Below are 21,254 nucleotides of genomic sequence, written 5' to 3' on the forward strand. Positions count from 1 at the left end.
CCCTTAAGAAGGGCCCAGAAAAGACAGAATTTCAATCCTTACAGATATTTGAAATGCTGGAGCATGGACATGAGCTGGAGCAGTTGGATCTAACTTTGCTGGATGATCCTGTCTTGGGCTGGGGGCTGAACCAGATAATCTCCAGACCTCCCACGGAGCCTAAATTCCTCTGATTCTACCATTGCAGAGAGTCAGTTTAGTAACTCAAAAAATCATGGCATTGTCTCCACGGCAGATTAATCTGCCCAGAAGGTGTCCAAGTAACAAATTCCTCCCCTCTTGCCAAAGCGTTCCTTGGTGCACACTCATATTTTGGGTGAAAAAGGACTCTACACGTATAAAACAAATTAAAATACAAGCAAATAGTGTGAAAGGTAGTTTAAAAGGAATTCAGGTTTTCTGCATAGTCCTAAAACAGCATCAGCTGCAAGGCGCAATGTTTGTGCTATCAAAAAGAGCCTGGAGCTAAACTTGTTACAGCTTAACTTAAAAGTCTGTCATGTAGATTATCTTTTTCTCTCTCAGTCAGATCACTGTTAAACACTTAACAAACATTAGTTAAGAATATCAAATATGATCGTTTTCTAAAGAGCCACCTGGAATATCCAAATGCTATTTTGCTTTGTTTTCACACAAATGTACTTACACTACTAATTTTGTGATGGTTTTCCCAAGTGTTTCATTCAAACCAGACCTGCAGCATGAATGAAACCTAAGCTGTACTTGCTCCATTTCTAAAAGCGAGCAGTAAAGAAAACCGTTGATAGGGCAGCAAAACAGATTAAATAATTCTCAATTTTTGACATGATATTTCTGTTTCAAGTCCTCTCAAATGTACTACAAGACCACAGACTGAACGTGAGCCTGACATCTTGAAAATAATACTGATGATTCTACACTTAAAAGGTAAAAAACTTCATGGACAGAACATTAAACACTCAAAAAACATGAACAGAAGACAGGAAATCTTGGTAACATCTTCCACTTGCTGCAAATAGATTAATTTCAATGAAAACTGGATCAAGACGTGTACTAGAAGACCAATTCAAATACTGAACTAATTCTGGAACAGTAATTTATTCCAAAAGAAAGTCAATCACCTCAACAATTTACAAGCCCAGAAAGCATACACAGATAAAAAAGAATAAGCTATATTTTTGGGAACTGCAGGAGAGAATTGTTTAAGACAAAAGGTAGAGGTAGTCAGTGCTCAAGGAATGGTTTGTTTTGTACTAATGGTACAAGCTTCTTATTGTGAGCAAAACTCCCTTGTGTTATAAAGCTTAATAGGTTTTATTTAAATCTACAGTTGCTAATTATTTCTGAATTGGTAGGACAGAAATTCATTGCCTTGTAAACTAATCTATATTTTAAATTAACAGACAAGTACTTACATAGCCAAGGTCAGCACATTCAACTTTCAGACCTAAGAGGTAACTCTAATACAGCAGAACAACTAAATAAGACCAAAAGGTGTCACAGTAAACCAACAGGAAAAGCTCCTGCAGTTTTTAGGAACTCTGATACATCAACAGGTTCTCCTGGCCCCTGAACAGGATGGCTGAGTATAGGAACCACCTGATGCTCCACTCCTCTTCCACTGAGGATGCTCCCTTCCCAGAGACCTACAGTAGCAAAGCAAAGCTGCTATTTTTCAAGTCAGTGGTTCATAGAATGAGGGCATTTTTGTGTGAGAATATATGATCCACAAGGTTTATAGGAGCTACTGTTAGTTTTGGCAGCGCTCCACACTGTGGGGCAGTTAGTGTCTTTGACATACATCCAGGGCCACTAAAGAAATCACACTGGCTGGGATATCATAGCAAGAAGAGCAAAATTAAGAGATCCATGGCAGGTCTAAGAACTAATTCAAATATCGCAATAGTGTCAAAGTCTTGGGTTACTGCAATAGTGATTTTTTGGGACCTATAACATACAAGACTGAAAAAAATAATGCCTATCACAGCAAAAAGGATTAAGTGAGAAAAGGACAAGGAGCTGAAGGTAGAAAAGATTTGGTCGAGAATATAAAAAGCTTCTTTAATTATCATGTTGGTTTCCCTGTGACAGTATTTTCATCAACATTTTGTATTACTGAAATTTTCCTAGAATTAATTCATCAAATTGAGCTGGAGATGGACATTACACACTAGAGAGGACTGAAGAGCTGTCAGGTATGCAGGTAAGAACCAGAGCAAGCCCTCCTTGAACCCCGCAGCCGGTGTTAGAAATTAGACCTATTATCTGATTCTAGTGATTTTTCTTTGCAAAAAAAAAAAAAAGAGAATATATATTTCTAGTCAAAAAAGCATTTCCTAGTCTGTAATGTATTAAAATGTGAACAGTGAAAATGGTAGTAGATGTGCTTTTACAACTGGAGGGAGACAAAAGAAAAAAACAGTGAACTTTTTAAGAACAAGAAGTTTAACTTTCTTTTGCTGCAGTTACTAAATATTTGTCCACAAGAACACTAGAGAAAGTTCAACTATCTTGCGAAGATTTACTGTGGAAAATCTGGAAATTAGGTCTAGGCATTTAAGTATAAATACAGGATTTCAGCCTACATTTACGTGAAGATTTCAATGCATTCTTAATTACCAGTTTGCTACCAATGGTCCTGTAACACCATCAACCTTTTTAAGGTTCAGAACTCTTCATAAAAATTTATGAAATTATTTTCACAAGATCACACCAAGGAGGTTTAAAACCATATTAACATAAAAGTACAACAACAAGGGCAAAACCATGTCATAGAACTATTAAAACCACCACAAATATGGACAGTTAAGCTTGTTAATACTTAAAGATTGCAAATAAATGTGCATAAATTCACGGTACAACATTACACACAATATAATATATACAACACTGCTACATCAGCAATGAAGAGAAAGATTACAACAGGAGAGCTGACAACTGCATTTCTCTAAATTCATGTAGTCCTCATTTTCTCCTGTACAATACACATGCATTTTTCTAAATAAATGGCTTATGAAAAATTCAATACATTGTGATTGTGGAAGACAAATTAGAACATAGGAAATATTTTAAAAGCCGAAAATCCATCAATTATTCATTCCATAAATAAAAATTTTATTCATTTATTTCTTTTGTTCTGTTATTTTTGTAGATTATAACTCCTTTTTACTGAGCACTTGCAGATATTACAGCTATAGAAATATTTATTTAACCCTATCTTTGTACTTTACAGATTGAAGAAACAATGTTCAAAATTGTGCTCTGGTAAAACTGTGTATTTTTAATCTCCATATTTACTACAGCATAATTATTTTTAGATTTGAATCCCTCTTCAGTAATTGTACCCTGTTGCACAATGCCACTCAAACTGAAAACTTAACATTTTAACTCATTTAACATTTACAATTCATAATACATTTTTTTTCTGAATGTGCCAAGATTAAATAAATGTTCCCCTTTACAAAAGGAACAGTCTTCCTCAAACTGTCAAAATACAGAAGGTAGCCCTGAAAATTCTTTACCAACTCACATAATTGTAATAGTACTTACACATCTGGTGTTCAATATCAATTATTTTAGCACCTAAGTTAAGTTCTGAAGATAACTAAGTTCAACGGGCACCTTAGTTCAGTTTGTACTGTTAATACCTAGTGGGTTACACACAAACGTAACACACTGTATTCATAAGAATATATGTCTGCTTTAAAAGAGACACAAGTTAAAACTGCTAGGAGACCTAAACTCTACTGCCAGAGTAGTTGTTTAACTAAAAGGTCAATACTGAAATATTTGTAAATAAATATTATCTATGTCCAGTTTTGACGGTAGTCATCACACATCACACATTCTGTATTTACAGCAATCTATAAATTTAGGCTTTGTAATGTGAGAATTACATTTCTCAGTTTATGCAAATTAACTTCAACTTTGTTACCTTATTTACTTCCATGATCTCCCTTCTCTCTTCACTAGCAAAACGAAGCTGACTTGCAGCACCACGATCATCATGCTTGGAGCCATCTTCTTCAACATATGGAATAAGCTGCTGTGAAAACAAGAAACATCAGCTTTAGAGAAAAAAAAAAGAAAAAAGAAAAAAAAAGAAAAAAAAAAGAAAATAAAAAAAGAAATCCAGAAAATGTCTACAATACTACCATTTTCTCTAGGTTCTAATTGCCCAGGAGAAAGTAGAGAGAAGCCTGTTTGCCACCTCAAACCTAAAGGCCTTGCAATGACCTCAGTTGGTTCTCCAGGAAAACAATGTACTTCAAAAAGACACCATCCTGCACATTACCAAACCTAGAGCAAAGAAATTTCATAACTGCAGGCAGAAGCCAGTCTTTCCATTATAAGATGTTTATCATAGATAATCCTTGTCATTTTGAATTCTGCAGATTGGGATTTTAAATTTTACTTCCACACTAAGAAATAAAACCACAAACATGAAGTCATCATTATGATAAATATTTTAATGATATACTGAACATAAATATGACTGGCTTTACATCAGTAAAGCTACTTGGTTAATATCCTAGTTATGACTTGCTATTTTAATGAGCCTCTGTTTGGCTACTCTTAAGACCAGGCCCACAGTTACCTAAAATTAGTTTTTCTGTAAGTATTTCTCACCGTGATCTCTTCAGTCAAACAGAATCATCATTTGGTTTAGGCTGCAGAAGACCATACTGCACAGTCTTTTTTGTAAGCTTTGACAATGCCAAAATTCCTTGATGCAGAATTTCTAAATGAATACTACTAAATGTTTCCTTCCTAAAAAAATAAGTCAAAAAGAAACATCCTAGATACAAAACAAATACTTGCTTCTGTGTCAGAACACTCCCAAGGTGCTAACATTTTCTTAGAAGATAATACATCCACCAAGTCCATAGTCTGACATTGTTTCTTCTGTCCTGAACTCTGCAAAATTACATACACACTACAGACAAATGGAAGACTAATACTGATAAAAGTGAGCAAGATGACATAAGTTTAAAAGCCTGAGAGCAAGTTGCTCATCAAGTGCATATTAACTTCTTACTTAGGTTGGGGTGTAATACTACAAAGCATTCAATGCCTTCAGCACTGATGGAAAACTTACGTTGATTTAACCCACTAAAAATGCAATTTTCTTCTAAAGAAAATTTTTGCTGTCATTCTTATTAAGCTTGGCAAAATGGACAAAAGCTACCATACTAAAGTCTGCTGTGAAAAAGTACCAAATGTTGACCACTTACTACATTTGCAGACCATAAAGAACAAGTAGTGGGGCTGCTACATGCTCTTGGAAAAAACTCTCTCTAATGGAAAAATAAAGTAACACTCAAAGGAGAACATTTCCTTCAAAAACCTCCCTATCTTTCAGAAAAGGTGATAGAAAAAAAAATCCAAAAAAGAAACCTACAAAGAAAAGCAGAACTATACCTAATATACAAAAGAAGCAGGAAATTTAGTCTTTGTAGGCAGGTCTGCTTCACTTGCTATGTTGTTTAACAGAAAGTTAATAATACCTATTACACACTAGTACACATTAACAAAAAGTATTAAAACATTTCTATCAATAATAATGGAATAAGCAATACTAGTAGGTATGGATTTCTCTTGACTGTGCAAAAAAAATAAGTGTTTTGTTGATATTCTGTAGAGACATGGTTAGAATACTGGCCATTAAATAATACAATTGAGACCATTATTGAACTACTGGAAGAAGAATTTAAGAAAAACTGACCCAGTGGGAACGGTGTGCCACTGTCATTCACTCTAACCAATAAAAACACGAGGAGGCAAGCACTACTAAGTTCAGAGAAGAAAAGACTAGAAGATCAAAAAAAAAATACCCCAACTATCAAGAAAAACCTCTGCTGTGAATGTTATCAGTGAAACCTTACATTTAAAAAGCCTGAAATGACTTCTTATTTTCTCTATGGAGATTCCTTTCCATCCTGATAATGGGAAAAAAATGTAAAAAGTTATAGAAAAAAACCCAACCCAACCCCACATCATTCCATTGATTTGGGAAAAAAAAAAGACACATGTAAAGCTTTTAAAGAGGACACAAGTATTTGGTTATTGCTCACAAGTCAACACACGGTGAAAACAGGTTTTATTTTCTTAAATAGGAAAATTATTCCCTTGCTTGCTGTCAGGTTTCCAGACACATTTCTCTGAAACCCTTGTCAAAAGTCAGCAACTGTTAACTGAAATAGTAGTCTAGAATTGACTGTACTTAATGGACTTCTTCATTTCTTTACTTCTATTCAGTTAAGAGACTCACACTTCAAATATAATGCCTACATGACTAAAATTCAATGGACAATCAAAAGTCTGTTAATGAAGTTGCCTCAGAATCCAGAGGTCAGTAATTAAAGAATTTCAAAGTTCTGGTTAATATAGAGAAGGAGCAACTCAAATTGTAACAAAACCCAGAGTTTAAGAGTATTACTAGAAATTAAAAACAACCTATGAGGAAGATGACATTTAAGACTTTATGAATAACAGCAGTATTACTAGGAAAAACTTTGGCTAATCCTCCTCCCTGGAAGTTTTATGCTGTAACTTTTCTATCACCACTGCACATTTAGATTTGGTTCATATCGGCCAGCAGGTTAGGAATAGCTGAGTGAGGGAACTAAGGAGGCACAAACCACTGGCCAGAGAAAGTAAATAATACTTATTACTCAGGAGCCAGGCTGACAGGTGAGAGCTTGAAGCAGGCTTTTCCCCACTTTTTTCCCATTTTTTGTAAAAAATCTGCCCTGATCCTCTTTTCTTTCCTAGGGGAAACAAATTGGCAAAGCTACCAAGAACCTAGAGGAAAAAAAGTTAAAGTTTTAAATTAAGTTTGCTTTCACAGAATCAATTAGGCTGGAAAAGACCTCTGAGACCAACTCCAACTTACAACAGAACACCTTGTCAACTAGACACTATGTCTCACAATCTTTCAACAAGCTCTAAGTAATAAACAGAATTCAGTCCACTGAATAATTCCAGTATCATTAAAAGTCGTTATGAGTCTACTGCAACTGAGGAAGATGGATGATTTGCTATCCAGAGTAATTATTCTGATTTGCAATTTATACATAAATAAAGATACTTACTTCTATGGGAACAGGATCGAGCCCAGCACAGTTTTCATTGCATTTGTCATAGACTAATCTCAGTTTTCTGAAGAGTATTGATAGCTGACGGAGATGTTCCTGAAGCTTTGCCAGTCTGTCTTGATATGTTGCAGTATGATAAGTAACACCATTTGGTAACTTAGAGAACCAAAACATTAAAAATATTACAGCAAAGTTTCTGTCACATGAAATAAAGATATCAGACAGGTTTTTGTGTATTTTAAAAAAAGACAATCACACTTTTCCCATAGCAATCACTGAAATTTTTATTTTCTTTACTAGCAAAATTATGTATTTTACGTGCTCAATCACTGCTGTCAAACACCCTCATGTATTCTATACTTTGGTTACTGTCAATCCCTCTGACTCTTCAGTGAGTGTTTTCACAATGCTTAAAAATGACGCTGCTGTGACTGGGGTTGAGATTTTGTGTCTCAACCTCAGGCCACTCAATTAAGTGACATAAGAGTCATGAAAATAAAGAAGGAGTGGGAGTGATTATTTATCTTGTACTCACCACAGAGAAAACACAAGAGAAGTTTGTATGTTTTCTCAGTAAGTAGACACAAATAAGGACTATGTTGTTTTTCCTAACAAAAAAAGGTTTTAGGGGGGAAAGTATTACAGAAAAAGATCAATGAAAATTCCTCTAAATTTACTGCTCATATGTTAACATGAACAGAGAAACATAACTGACATGTGAAGAGGCTTCATTATACATAAAAGAAAACAGTTACTTAGCGTAGAGGTTTTTATTGTGGGGCCAATGACAATTCAGCATTTCTGAATTTCACTTAATGTACAGGACTAAGCAAATATATTAATAGTAGTATTCACTTCATCAACCAATCCTTCTTTTCAGAGCAGTTTGAACGAGTTTTCTAAACGTCCTAAGACATCTCCTGAGTCTATATATACTGGCAGTCGGTGATAAAAACACGGCAACTTGAGTGTATAAAAATAAATACTTGTTTCTCACCTGCATGTTCCTCAGTAACTGGAAGATTTCCATGGTTCGAAACACGATGTCCTGCACGGTCTCCTGGCCGATGCGGCAGAGGGAAGCCGTGTTCACCTCCCGGGCAGCCTGAGCCTGCGTCCCGGAGAAAGCGCCCGGCGGCATCCCCGCCCCGGCCAGAGGGGGTGTCGACATCTCCTGGCGATGGCCGGACACACTAGGGCTAGCTGCACGGGGAAGTGATGATGGAATGATTAAACACTTGTTTGACCCTATCCTAGCAAACTTCTGCAGGCTGGCTATCCCGCTCCTTTTCCCCGCACGCGGCTCTGTCCAACAGATGAGGTCAGCTCAGCGCAGCGCCCCTTGGTCCGCACGCCGCTCCCTGACCCACGGCAGCTTTGGCGGCAGTGGAACTGGGGGTATCCTTCACTCACCTCCCTCCCCTCAGAGCGGTCACCGGGCGCGCCCCTGCCCCGATCCGCCCCAAGGCAAACACGACACAGTTTCTGCCCAGCTCCAGCAGGCAGAATCGCAGTCCCGGACTCCGGGACCGGCACCTGCCCGACCACTCCTCCCTCCGCTGACCCACCCACTGCCGCGGCGAAGCGGTGCCCCGGCCCCGCAGCCTCCCCCGACCCCGCGCTCCGGCCCGGGCCCGGCCCCGGCCCCGCTCCGCGCAGCAGCCGCCCCGGACGCGCCGGCCCCGCGGAGCCCACGGGCCCGGCCGCATTCACGGGACCCGCCGCACTCACTGTGTCCCCGCCGCACTCACGGGGCACTCACGGGGCACTCGGGGGCACTCACGGGGCACTCACGGGGCACTCACGGGGCACTCACGGGGCACTCGGGGGGCACTCGCGGGGCCCCCGGACACGCGCGGGCGGAAGCACTTCCTGGCGCCCGGCGCCGTCACAGCCGGCGGGGCGGGAGCGGCGGGCGGGGCCGAGGCTCTGTCGCGCCGGCTTGGGGCCGCCTTTGTACCGCCGCTCTCCGTTGAGCGTTTCGTTCGGGGGCCAGGATGTTTTCCTGGCTTGCTGTATGCAGGGCAGGTTTGCGGGCAGGTCAGCCAGCATGCGGGCTCTTGAGGTTGAAAAGTTTGGTCGGAATCCGCGGGCATATTCACACATTCCCACCACCCCTCTGTCAGATCATAGAACCATTGAACAGTTTGGGTTGGAAGTGACCTTGATTCCAACCCCCCTGCCACGGGCAGGGACACCTTCCACTAGAGCAGGTTGCTCGGAGCTCCATCCAGCCTGGCCTTGAACACTGACAGGCACGGGGCTGCCCCAACTTCTCGGGGCATCCTGTTCCGGTGTACCACCACCCTCACATTAAAGGATTTCTTCGAAACACTTAAACCTACTGTTTTTTTCAGTCTGAAGCCATTCACTTTCTTACCACTAAAGTTTAAGATGAAGAGTCCCTCTCCACCCTCCCTGTAGGCCCCTTCACAAACTGGAAGGTTGCTAGGAGGTCTTCTCTCCTCTAGGCTGAACAGCCCCAACTCTCTCAGCCTGTCTTTGTACGAGAGATGCTCTAGTCCCAGTCACGCTGATAAATGGCTGAATATCTGTTTCGTGAGATAAGTGTGTATTGTCAGTATACACCTTAAATCCTGTGCTAATTTTATAGCTTTATAGGTTTATTGCTATTCCTTCCTGCATGGATATATATTATTGCAACTATAGAAAAGTGTTAGCGCTTGATCTTCCTTGGTCACAAGGTCACAGTCGCAGTATTTGCATGGATATAGAACAGCTCTGAGTGCTTGTACCACACTAATACAATTGAGGCATTTTTGAAGTACGGACAAGGCCTCCTATGTGAGGGAGAGGGAGCACCCTCAAAAAGAAACCAGGCAGGTTCTGTGAGGCCTGACAGATATGAGCTGTTTCTACAGTAGCCAATGCTTGATGTCTGCCTTACAAAAAAAAAAGTCTTTATGTGCAAAGATCAGTAAGTACCAAAGTTTCTCTGTCTTTTCCAATTGACATCACATCTAGGACTCTAGTTGAGTGATTGTGGCAGTAAGTATCTAAATAGGCAGAAGAGGACATTTATATACCTTCAACTTCTAATGAATTCTTAGTACAGTAAAGGGAGTTGTGTTGTATTAAAACTGATGTTACAAACGATCTTTTATATGAAATGTTTTGCATTTGTAATGCTGTAAAAATAAATCAGAAGTTTGATGTGTGGTACACACAGCCTTCGTTAAAGAAAGAAGAAAGCAGTCAAGGGACATTCAGGAACAGAACCATATAAACTTACTGTCATAGGCATTTTCTTCATAAAACATTTTTTTGCCTCACAGACAGACTACTGAAGGGAAAGAGCACCCCCTGTTCTAAACTGGAGCTTTTTGCTGCCTGGCTAAGTTCTCCCTAGCAGTCTGCTTTACTCAAGGTACAATGGAAATACTATATTTTAGCAAAGATCTTAGCATAAAGGATACAAAAGTGGTTTCTCAAGCACAGAGGAAAACAAGTTTTATACAAATAAGAGGAAGATATTTTCAGAAAGCAAAAGAACATCCCATGGTGTCTAGCTAGACAATTGCTTGGAAAGAACAGCCTTTGGAGAACTCCAAAAGGCTTGTTTAAAAGCCTTTTGAAGTTCTCCAGAGAATGTTTGCTTCTCATTTGACTGTACACTAAGAAAATAATACAAGAACTGTTCAAGTGTTGAGCAAAAAGGATAATGTTTTCTTATTCTGATTGCAAGCTCAAGAGCTCTGTTCACAATGCTTAACTTGCTGCCTCAAATCCAATGGCATGAGAGTAATGAGGGATTCAGACCACCTACTGTTCAGGGCTGCCAGACAGACTCCATGTACAGTCATATCCTGCAGTATAAGGCTGCCGTATACAGTAGGCAATTGAAATACAAAGCCAAGTCTGCATGTGGAGAGTGCTGGAAAATGTTGCTAGGCCTAATATTCTTCATTGTCAGTCTGTGCAACCGTCTGAATCTGGGATTTCATTCCCAGACAAAGGAATCTTGTCTTAGATAAGAATGTTTTCCCGGTCAAAAGAGATAAAAATGAATTTGCTTTTAAAAGCAATCTATTAAGCAACCACTCTCTGACTTCAATTTGGGCCAAGTGCTTTCATCTGGAAGGTGTCCAAATCAGAGATCATCTTTCATATGCATTTCAGTTTCTGTGGGGTCAGGTCAAGCCAGTGTCTTAGGATTCTGCTGCCTTTGTTGCTGGGTTGTAGAGAAGCTACCAAAAACCTAACAGTCTGTGTCTGCATGTGATATTCTATTCCAATCAACTTTAACCTAAATTTCAAATTAGGACTCTTTAAAGAGTAACTACTTCAGTGGTTATAATTTTCACCATAGTAATGGCTTACTAATTTTTTTGTAATTTGCATTGTTCTCACTCATATACCCTAAGCAACTCCAAAGATGGTTTTGCTGTGCTCTATAAGGAGAGTAAAAATCCTCAGAAGTGAGGGAAGATGATAATTGTTGCTTTTGTTCAAATAATTTTCTCTAAATCGGTTGATACACTTGCAAGGCAGTATGAATCATTCTGTTTAAAAATAAACAGAACTGGTGAAATTCCTGGATTATCATCTGTTTTCCTCTAATAAAGAGGAGTTTACTCCCTCACAGGTCTCCTCACACTATTCCTTAAGCAGTAGTGCTTTGTTACTGCTCTGAGGGTGACAGGTGGGCTTAGGGGAAATGTGTTAACCACGGAAGGACTGTCATTCTCCACCCTGTCTCATTTAGTGTTTATGTGTTCATTCAAGGAGAAATAATGGAACTTTGTGGAACCTTTGCCAACAATAAACAGACACAGCACCGTTTTACTGTTACCAAGATGTGGTAGATAACAGCATGGCACATAACTTTTTTAGTATGTGGCCAACACTTAAGGTAGGTGGAGTTTAATTCAGCAGAGAATATATTCATAGACCAGAGGAAACAGTTAATGGCTGTGATTAGGTGAGGAGGACTGGGTGCTTGGGGAGTTTTTTGTGTGACAGGGAGAGTTTTGCAATGGTGTTTTCCACATCCAGGCAGGTATTATCATGAACTATGAAAGAATCCATTTAGAGGGAAACAGAACCATCTGTGGTAGTGCTATATAAGATGGGATAAATTAGACAGAATCAGAGCCCGAAGCATCGGAGCAGAGAGCAATACTCTGTGCCCTTGCTCAGTAGGGGGTGAACACAGCTGTTTTCTGGACCAAGGGGAAGCTGGAGTAGAGCAATGAAGACCTCTCTGCCTTTACAGGATTCTCTTGCACAGCCTCTTGGTGCTGTAGGTGATAAAAGGACAGCAAAGAGATCAAGATGGAAGGGGCTCAGCCTCACTGCTTGCCTCTTGTTTCTGTCGTCTGTGTACCCATAAGCAAACTTGTCTCTATGTTGTATGTGTTAATGGCACAGTCTGCTGGGGCACAGAGAGGCACAGTCGTGCCTACTGGGTTTCAAACAGGTAGTAACAAACTTCAGTGGTTTGCCACAGCCCGACATTGGAATGTTCACAGAGTGGTCAGAAAAAGTGATCAGGAAGCTACCGATTTCAAAATGGCTTTATGTGATGGGGTGGCTGCCAGGTGCCCACCACAACATTCCACCATCACACTTCCTCACTCTCCCCTCTCCCTCCTCAGCAGTACAGGGGGACAAAATAAGATGAAACCTCATGAGTTGAGATCTGCATGTGGAAGCACAGTCCTCCTGCAGTCTGATCCAAATGACAGTGTTGGGACTCACATTGCCTCCATAACCAGGGTCAGTGTGTGGGTTACTATAATTACTATGGGTTTACTATTTCCCATTGTATAAAAACAAGAATTAACAGAATATAGGGAAGTCAGATGCAGTCTGACATGATAAAGCTTTTTGTTTCTCACTATCCAGTGGGTCCCACACATCATTTCTTGTTCTTGACCGGCATTTTATATCATCAATTCTCTACTTCTCTGAAGTTTCCTTCTTGACATTCAGCTCAGGAATGTTGCCCTTGGCCCATTTCATATTCCTTTAAACACCAAAGAACTAGTTTTGTAGTCAGTTGTTTCTGGCATGAAGATTGTTATCCTTCCACATGTTTTATGTGATGGGCTGTTATGCCCGGCAGCTGGTACTCTCCCTGTAAGTGTGACAGAAGAAAAAGGAGTAGTAGGACTTATTCCAGGGTATCACAATGCAGAAATATCATCCTGATAATTTTTCTGCTTTTGCTGTTGCTCAGTTGCTTGTCTCCAAAGAGACATCTGGAAGTCTCAGTATAATCCTGACATTGTGACTTCAGACCCAAGCCCAGAAGCAGATGTATCATGTCTCCCTTGGTCTCTCACTACCCAACACCTCTCCTGCAGCCTTCAATTGTATTGGTACTCCAAATGCTGACACTGAAAATTATTTAAACAGAACAGTACCAAGTTTCCCTCCTTGCCCCAAAATAGCTGTGGGCAATCTGTGTCTTCTCATACTGGGCTTTCAGACATTTCCCCTGGTTCTATTTTTCCTGAGGAAATAATGCCATATGGGACTAGCTGTTTGGAAGAAGAGGCATTCCAAATCGAAGTTTATATGAACTCTATGTCTTCATCAGCCAAATGTGCATTTCTGATGCCTGTGGATAAATTTTCAGCATGTTTGTTTGATGACTTCTCTTGGGGCTTGCTGTAAAATGGCTTGGAAATGGAACATTTGCAAAGAAGCGGATACTGGCAAAAGAAGGCATTACAATGAGACGTAAAATATGTGCACTGTCATTTATACAGGCAACTAACTTCTGGAAAACTTGACCTCTGGCCAGTAGAGGACAGAAACATATCCAAAGAGACCATTGAAGCAGTGACTGGTACCCAGTGGGATAGAGATGGAAGGACTAATTATATTTTCACAGCTGTTACACCAATGCTGAAAGTATGTTGGTGAAAAATGACTTTTTGGTGGACTTCACAGTAGTTAATACAGGAGAAAAGCTAGTCTGCCCTGTGGTTTGACTGCTTATGTGCTATTAGCATTATAATCAAGAGTGCAAGGGTGGTTTTTCCCTTCAGGCATCGTTTGCAGTATGCAGTTTCCCATTGTTGCTCCACAGTTGGAGGCATAGTTCTCATTAAGGTGTTGACAGATGATATTCCTGTGACTCACTGCATAGTAGGGCAGACAGAGAGGTCCTGTGCTTGTTTCCTTCCTAAAGCATGTCCCAGTGTGTGAGGGGATCCTTGCTATGCTCTGCGGTACATGGCTTTTTGTCTTAGACCCTGAAAGGTACAGCAGCCCTGGGTTTCTCTCTTCATCTGCCTCTACTGATGTTTTATTTCTCTCTCTGACTGTAAACTTTTAGCGGTAGGTGAAAACTTTCTCTGTGATTTTACAGAAACAAATCCACCTCACCCACTGTCATTTGGGGGAGCACTAAGCACCCATCAGCTGATTGCAAAGAACATTTGTATTCTTGAAGTCTTATAAAGCTCATTTTTGTTTCTTGTGGCACAAGATGTTTTCTTTCACCTTAACTTCCTTCTTACGAGCAAAATTGTGATTTATTCAGTGTCAATCAAGGTAGATTCTCTAGCCTCATTTCTTATTCACAGGTTCCACAACCCTTTCTGCATGTGAATCAGATATTGCATGTAAACATGGATGGCATGTAAAATAGGTATTAACAAGATCAGCCGTTCTGGTGCTACAAATCTGGTCCTGGGAATTTTTGCATTCTGGTCAGTAGCTCCCCTACATGTGAGACCATTCATGGACTCATTCTGTGTCCTTCACTACCTCATTGGACATTCATGTACATAATCTATTTGTCCCAAGATATATTTTGCTCTTCTTGTTTTCTTAGTAGATTTAGAATGATTTAAACAAACACAGGCACACATTATATGATTGTGTGAGATGCGTTATGGTAGCACCAGAAGACTTTAGGGAGGAGTATAACCTCATTCTACTATGTGAGTACAGAAGAAAACAGTCCTTGTCCTCGATGGTTTATGAATCAGAGATTGTATATTCACAGCAAAGAAGTAGATAGATTAAAAAGGTACCTAATAGTTCCTGGATAAGGAAGTTGGAGCGTCCCAATTTACCATGAGAGTCATCAACAGTGTAGACGGCAATGCAGAAAAAATTATAAAGGCATGAAAGATGTATAGTGCAGGTCGTGTCCGCAAAAGCCATCATCACTTGATGTGAGTCAAATGCCACTTGTGTCTTCCCAGTGATATAAGACTATGTGAAATAGGGAATGGAATAATAGATAGGAAAAAAGCATAGCTGGAGGCAGATGTTTGAACACAAATCATCCTTCTAGGCTGATGCATTACTGCGGAGTTCCTGGATTGACTCACTGACATTATTTATGCAAAACTTCTGGCCACATTCCCTCTGTGCCATATTACAAGCAATATATTACAGAATGGAGGATGTCTTCTATTTCCCCAGAGTTTTCCATCCTGTTCCTCTATAACCTTCCAGATGTATATCACAGTTACTAGAAACAGTATATTTCTCATTATAATCTGAATCTATATACAACATCTGGACATTTTTGCTGACCACATTCCCATCTAGTGCAGGCTTGGATGATGGCAAAACTCATCATCTTACTGGATCTGTACTAATTGCACATTAGCTTTTAGACTTTTTTCCTTGAACATCGTGTATCCTAATTTTATTATGGCATGTTGGAAAGTTTTTTGTAGCTTGTAGGGTATGGTATGTTGTGAAGCAGATGTTCAATAGACTCTATGGCTGCAACTGTACTAATAATTAAATCCTCATCAGGCTGTTCTCTGGGTGCAAGGCCAGTTGGTGTTGAACGGTCTATATGAATAATATTTGACTCTATTGAACTTTGGAAAAATGAAGCAACACATGCACTGCCTATTGGAAAGGATTGCTGTCTCCTGGTACCTCCCAGATGGTTGGTGGTAGAGTGCTACTGATCAGGGTAGCCTAGTTTTCTTTTTTGCAATGCAGTCTTACCAGTGTGTACACCATAACAAATGCATTTTTAAATTTTCTTTAAAGAGCAGTAACTTTGAAATGCAAAATGGGATAGAGGAAAAGTAAGCTACTAAAGAAGAAACTCCACAATCTTCTAATCCATGTGATTTTTAAAAGGATAATGGAATTTGGTGAACTTGTTTGTTTTTTTAATTGTTATAGGGACTTTTTTAAACATGAAATCTGACATGAACAAATGCTTTCTCCATGAACTTTGTGAAGTGAGTGAGAAGTCTGGTGTTATTTCAGTTTCACAAGTTTGCCAGTATCTGGAACAAGGCCTTTCCTGGAGTGAAGATGATAATTAGCAATCTGAGATCTAAGTATGTTCTGAGGTTACAACTCAAAAAGGCTTATTAGCAGAGTGAACATACTGTCAAATGCCATGTGTCAGCATGAGGATCTCCAAACATGGAAATGCTTGGAGAATTTGGAGAATTCCTGCTTTGGATGGCTTACTTCCAGTCAGCTGTAAGCAGAGGCTCGACCATCGCTAGTAGCAATACTTTTGCTGAAAATAATGTTAGCAAGAGGAAGAAAGGAGTGTCAACCCCACAGACCTCATGTATCAGTCTCTGCTGCTGTATCAGGCTGTTACAGATGAGAAGTACAGTGATGTTCCTTGAAAGGAGCTGCCTGACTTGCAGGTAATGGTGCTTTGACAGGCACAGCAGAGGAGCTGCCTCAAACCTAAGAAAACTCTCATGGCTGCATCTGTCCTTACATATACGTGGAAAGAAAGACTGCAGGCAGACAAACTGTAAGGGTAGAGAGGCAGAATACATTAAAATTACATGGTGCTGTAGTAAAGGATTCTGAGAAAATCCAACTGTTTTAAACCAATGCAATGAATTGTCAAAGAAAAGGAGAAACAGAAAAGCACAACTGCCCTCTCATGTAAAGCCTTACTGCTGAATCCTTCAAATGAGTCTTCAGCTCCTCTGCAGAACTCCCTGAAATCTTGCTGCATTAGCAGGTGGCATGACATGGTTTTTATTTGCACTTGGAGTGCTGACAAATCACCTTGGCTTCATCACTGTATACTGTGACTGTTGCAGCAGGGTGCTACCCTCCTGTGCCTCCTTCATCAAACTGCAAACAACCATTATGGGGCTCTTCAGCTGCAGTTACCTGCTTCCTGTAATATGGGGAGGTTTGATCTGGATTTTAAAAGACCCCATTAAAAAAACCAAAACATTTAAACAATTATAAGGCCCTAATTGTAGGCCGTTAAAAAAAAAAAAAAGGAATTCTGCCAAAAGTCAGTTAAGATGTTTTAATCAGGTATTTTCAATATTTAGAGAGAACTGCACATGTGGTGATAGAATTTGTTAAAATGCCGTATTTTCCTCATTCCTAGCTCCTTCCACCTGATTACTCGAGTAAAATGGTTAAGATTATTTTTGTGTGTTTTTCAATGATTTTTTTTTTTTTTTGCACTTCTGGAATGTGCTAGAGGGAGGTTCCTTTTTGAAGGTGCTCATCTTCTAATATATAATATGAGGAGTCGCTACAGATGTTTTTATTTAACTGAATAGAAGTTTTTCATTAAATCAATGTTATTGACAGAAAATTTCTGGCCAGCACTATCTGACATATGACATGACATATCACATAGCTCTGTGACAATAGTAAGAGAAAAAACCTGAAGTGAAACAGACCAGGAAGTAGTAACCTGAAAATGAGAACGACTAGTTAATTAGTTTGTTTGTTCAAGCAAAGAAATGACAACAAAACAAGATAACCAAACCCCCAAGCTTAGTATTTATTGTTCAACTAAAAATCTGAAAAATCTTCCATTTTAATGCTATAAGAGAATGAATGGGAAGAGTATTGCAGCTTTGCAGCTTTGGGGGTAAGAAATGGGACTTTTAAATAACGTTATTTTAACCAATACTTGCCCTTTAGAAGATGTCTTTTTAGAAAACACTAGCAAATATCATCCATGTGTTATCAACTGAAGAGGGACTCAGTATGCTCTCTTAGTGTGAGGCTGGTAACAGAAATAACAATCCATGCATCACTGTAAAACAGAAAATATGAAAATAATGTTACTGTAGACTTTGTAGACTTCTTTTCCTATTTTTAATTTCTAGAGGTATTATTCTTAGCTCTCATTGTTTGAGCTGAGGATCTTCAGACCCAAATGTCTTTATTTTTCATGTACAGGTCCCAAATTACTGTATAGAAAGAAGGATTACATAATGCAGAAAGAATTATTTTTTTTAATTCAGAAAAATCTATGAAATCTTTTTTGTAGCCCTTAGAGAATGAAAGCCTGGGTCTACAAAGAATACTTACAGATAAAATCTGTACTCTGATGCTACTTCTGAAGCTGAGGTTAAGGAATTTTTAATTTTATATAGAAAGGTTGTAGTTTACCAACATGTGTTCCACACACTATAGGACCGTCCTTCCCTTAGATCTGTAAATATATATCTTTCAGGTATTGTTTTTTCTTCTGTTAGCCTGTGCATATCTTCCTACTGGAGATGCAACACTGCCATCCTTTCTTCTTAATTTTAATATTTAATGATAAAAATGTATTTAGGCATGCTGCTTCCATTAGTATCAGAAGTGGCAGAGCAAACATACATATTGAGGGCGTGGGAAGAGGTCCTTCAGCATCTGGTATCTGCTGAGTAATAGCTGCAGGCATGAGAATTAAAAGCTTAAATTCAAGCATGAAAAGAAGAAAACTACAGTGCAAAGGTCAATTCAGTGTTCCATCATTTGTCATTTGAGTCGAACTGGTTTTTCAAATCCATATCCTCTGATAGCATGAAATGTGAAGTTTTCTAGGTGACTTATCTTTTGTCTGTATGGCACTATATGACAGCAGTGGCAGCATCTAGTGATTCATGTCTTCAGGGAAGTGGGTAACAGGAGGGAAAAAATGAATATTGGGTTGATGGCAATTGTCATGGTTCCACTGACGTCAAAGAGACAGCTATCAAGTGGCAGGAGTTGAGAAAATTTACATGAGTTGAGCATCTGTGCCATCCTGTATTTTATTAACTGACAATCCTGACTGAAAACTAATGAGGGAGAAATTTAAAAGGATTTGATTCACACAGACTCAAAATGTGAACTGCAGAATTTAAGGCTTAGTGTGGAAGATTTTGGAATGTGGGATTGATGAACTTGGTCTAGTTCCAGTAAATACAGGGCCATTTCTAAGAGGCATATCTTGGCTGGAATAACTATTTGAAACCCAGATCGTGAGCACATTCTTCCTATATTATCCAGCTAACACAAAGTTAGTGGGAGAGTCATTCTTTACAAGACACGTAGCCACTGGTGGGATCCTAATACAGTATGGCAGAGAAAAGTATTTCTCTGATTTTACATTCTTTTATTTTAAAATACTTTTGTTTATGGTTAAAATTGTTCAGAATTAATTAACCTTATTGTTCAGCCTTCCATGACCACTAGAGTTTAAAAGTTGTAATATTTCAGCTAAATTAATTAACACCAATCAAGGTAATACATTTCAGATGTTAATCACATCAAATCCTCAGGCTAAATGGGAAAAAAAAACCCATTAGGGACAGAACTGCCACCACTGAAGTAAAGGAAAAGGCTGCCTTAAATCATTAATGGCCTAAACATCAGGTCTGAAATAATAACACTTCTCAGACTCATAATCCCACATGGACCAACAATCTTTCATCCTTATGGAGTAAATATAATAGGAATCAGTAGTTTGCTATGCCTTGGTTTTTAGCCTTAGAATTTAAATATGAAGAAGTTGTGTTTCATATGTACAGATCTTATGGAAAGAGCGTATTTTAGTTCATGCAATTTGCCATCATTTTCACCATTTGTTTAATCTGCATATCCCTAACTCTGGGCTTCTCAATGTTGCAGTAAATTACAACAGGAAGAACATGGGAGCTTTAAGGGCAAAGCAGGAATCCAGACTAAGGGCAGTGCTGGCAGCTATTGTACTGAAAATGCTGAAATAATGGTGCATGCAATCAGAAAATTAACATGTTAAACCAGTTTAGAGAACATAATTGATCATTTTTCACCATGTGTTTACAAAATTGTTTATATTGACTAATAGATGATACTGTTGCATCGTTCAGCTGCACATCTGTAGTGGGTTTTTTGAGGGAACACCAGGCTTGGTTTCTGTCAACATTCTAATGTTTTTGCAATTCCTTAATATGGACATAAGTAGTGGAAACACATATGCAGTCCCCACAACTGCAAGATTGGATCTGAATCTCCCAGCTTTGCCCTTTCCCCATTGTTAGGGCCGTATTAATGTCAGCAGAAAACATATGGTCTGACAGAACAGAGAGAACAGAGACAGGTTCTTACTGGGATGCCTTTAGCAGATCTTTCTCCTGACCTCAGCTTCCTGTCGTGTTCAACAGGAGCAGTTATTAGTGTCTCTTCTCTTTGTTAGTGTCCAGTCTCTCTATGTAATCTGCTTAAAAATGTTCAGTGACCATTTCCATGCTAACGATTTATTCTACCTTTATAGAATCCCCCATCTCAGCTGGTTTTGTTGGCTCTGATCCAGGCAAGTGCTTAAGCATCTACTTAGCTTTGAGTTTATTTGCATTCCAAACTCAGACTAGCATCACACTTTGGAGAGCTGTAAAAATAGTAACTGATTTTATTACTGGAATTGCCATGCTTTGTGCTGCAAGTTTGATACAAAATTTTGATTAGTATTGATCTACTAAATAAGGTACATTATAAAGTCATTCAGGACAGAAGTGATCTCTGAAAAAACTGAAGAAAGAAACAACATAAATAAATTTTAAATTAGTTATATTTTAAAATGTCATATTTTAATAATATATACAGTACACAATTCTACATTTAGAAGAAGATATTTATAAAAGCATATGAACCATATAAGCTAACATTTCATATTCTTTTATAGCATGTTAAATGTGTATATATATGTATCTGTATCTGTTTGTAACAGTATCCATATAAATGTATATATCTGCCCGGTTATTTGTGCGTTGTAAACCACTGTATTAAAAACATAGATGAAATAAATTATGCTTTCTGACACCTCATGTATTTCAATTGCTTGACTGAAATTCTGAGAATTGTCCATCTGTCTTCACACTAGGAGAATGATAACAGCTCTTGTCTTGTCTGGTGGTTATTTAGTAAATGCCGGAAGGATAATTGGTCTATAGGAATTGTGCTACTGCTGGTAATGCCCATGCCATG

General features: G+C 39.0%; 1 protein-coding gene across 8 annotated transcripts in view; it reads right to left on the bottom strand.

Moving 5' to 3' along the window:
• The window catches only part of MED30 (mediator complex subunit 30), a 48,511-nt gene extending 39,549 nt beyond the window's left edge, over positions 1-8,962 (bottom strand). For 2 of the 8 annotated variants that reach the window (XM_066177134.1, XM_066177081.1), the window contains exons 1-4: positions 8,808-8,962; positions 8,074-8,279; positions 7,074-7,232; positions 3,914-4,024 (exon numbers count right to left, since the gene is read on the bottom strand). In XM_066177134.1, the coding sequence (XP_066033231.1) occupies positions 3,914-4,024; positions 7,074-7,232; positions 8,074-8,247 (444 nt within the window). In that variant the 5' untranslated portion in view covers positions 8,248-8,279; positions 8,808-8,962. The remainder of the gene's footprint in view (positions 1-3,913; positions 4,025-7,073; positions 7,233-8,073; positions 8,280-8,807) is intronic. The other 6 variants (XM_066177100.1, XM_066177091.1, XM_066177125.1 and 3 more) reach the window with 6 other exon arrangements.
• Between the last annotated feature and the right edge of the window lie 12,292 nt (positions 8,963-21,254).

The sequence above is a fragment of the Chamaea fasciata genome, unplaced genomic scaffold (genome assembly GCF_029207755.1).
Source record: "Chamaea fasciata isolate MVZ Bird 193981 ecotype frontalis unplaced genomic scaffold, bChaFas1.0.hap1 SCAF_1, whole genome shotgun sequence".
NCBI classification, from domain to species: domain Eukaryota; kingdom Metazoa; phylum Chordata; class Aves; order Passeriformes; family Sylviidae; genus Chamaea; species Chamaea fasciata.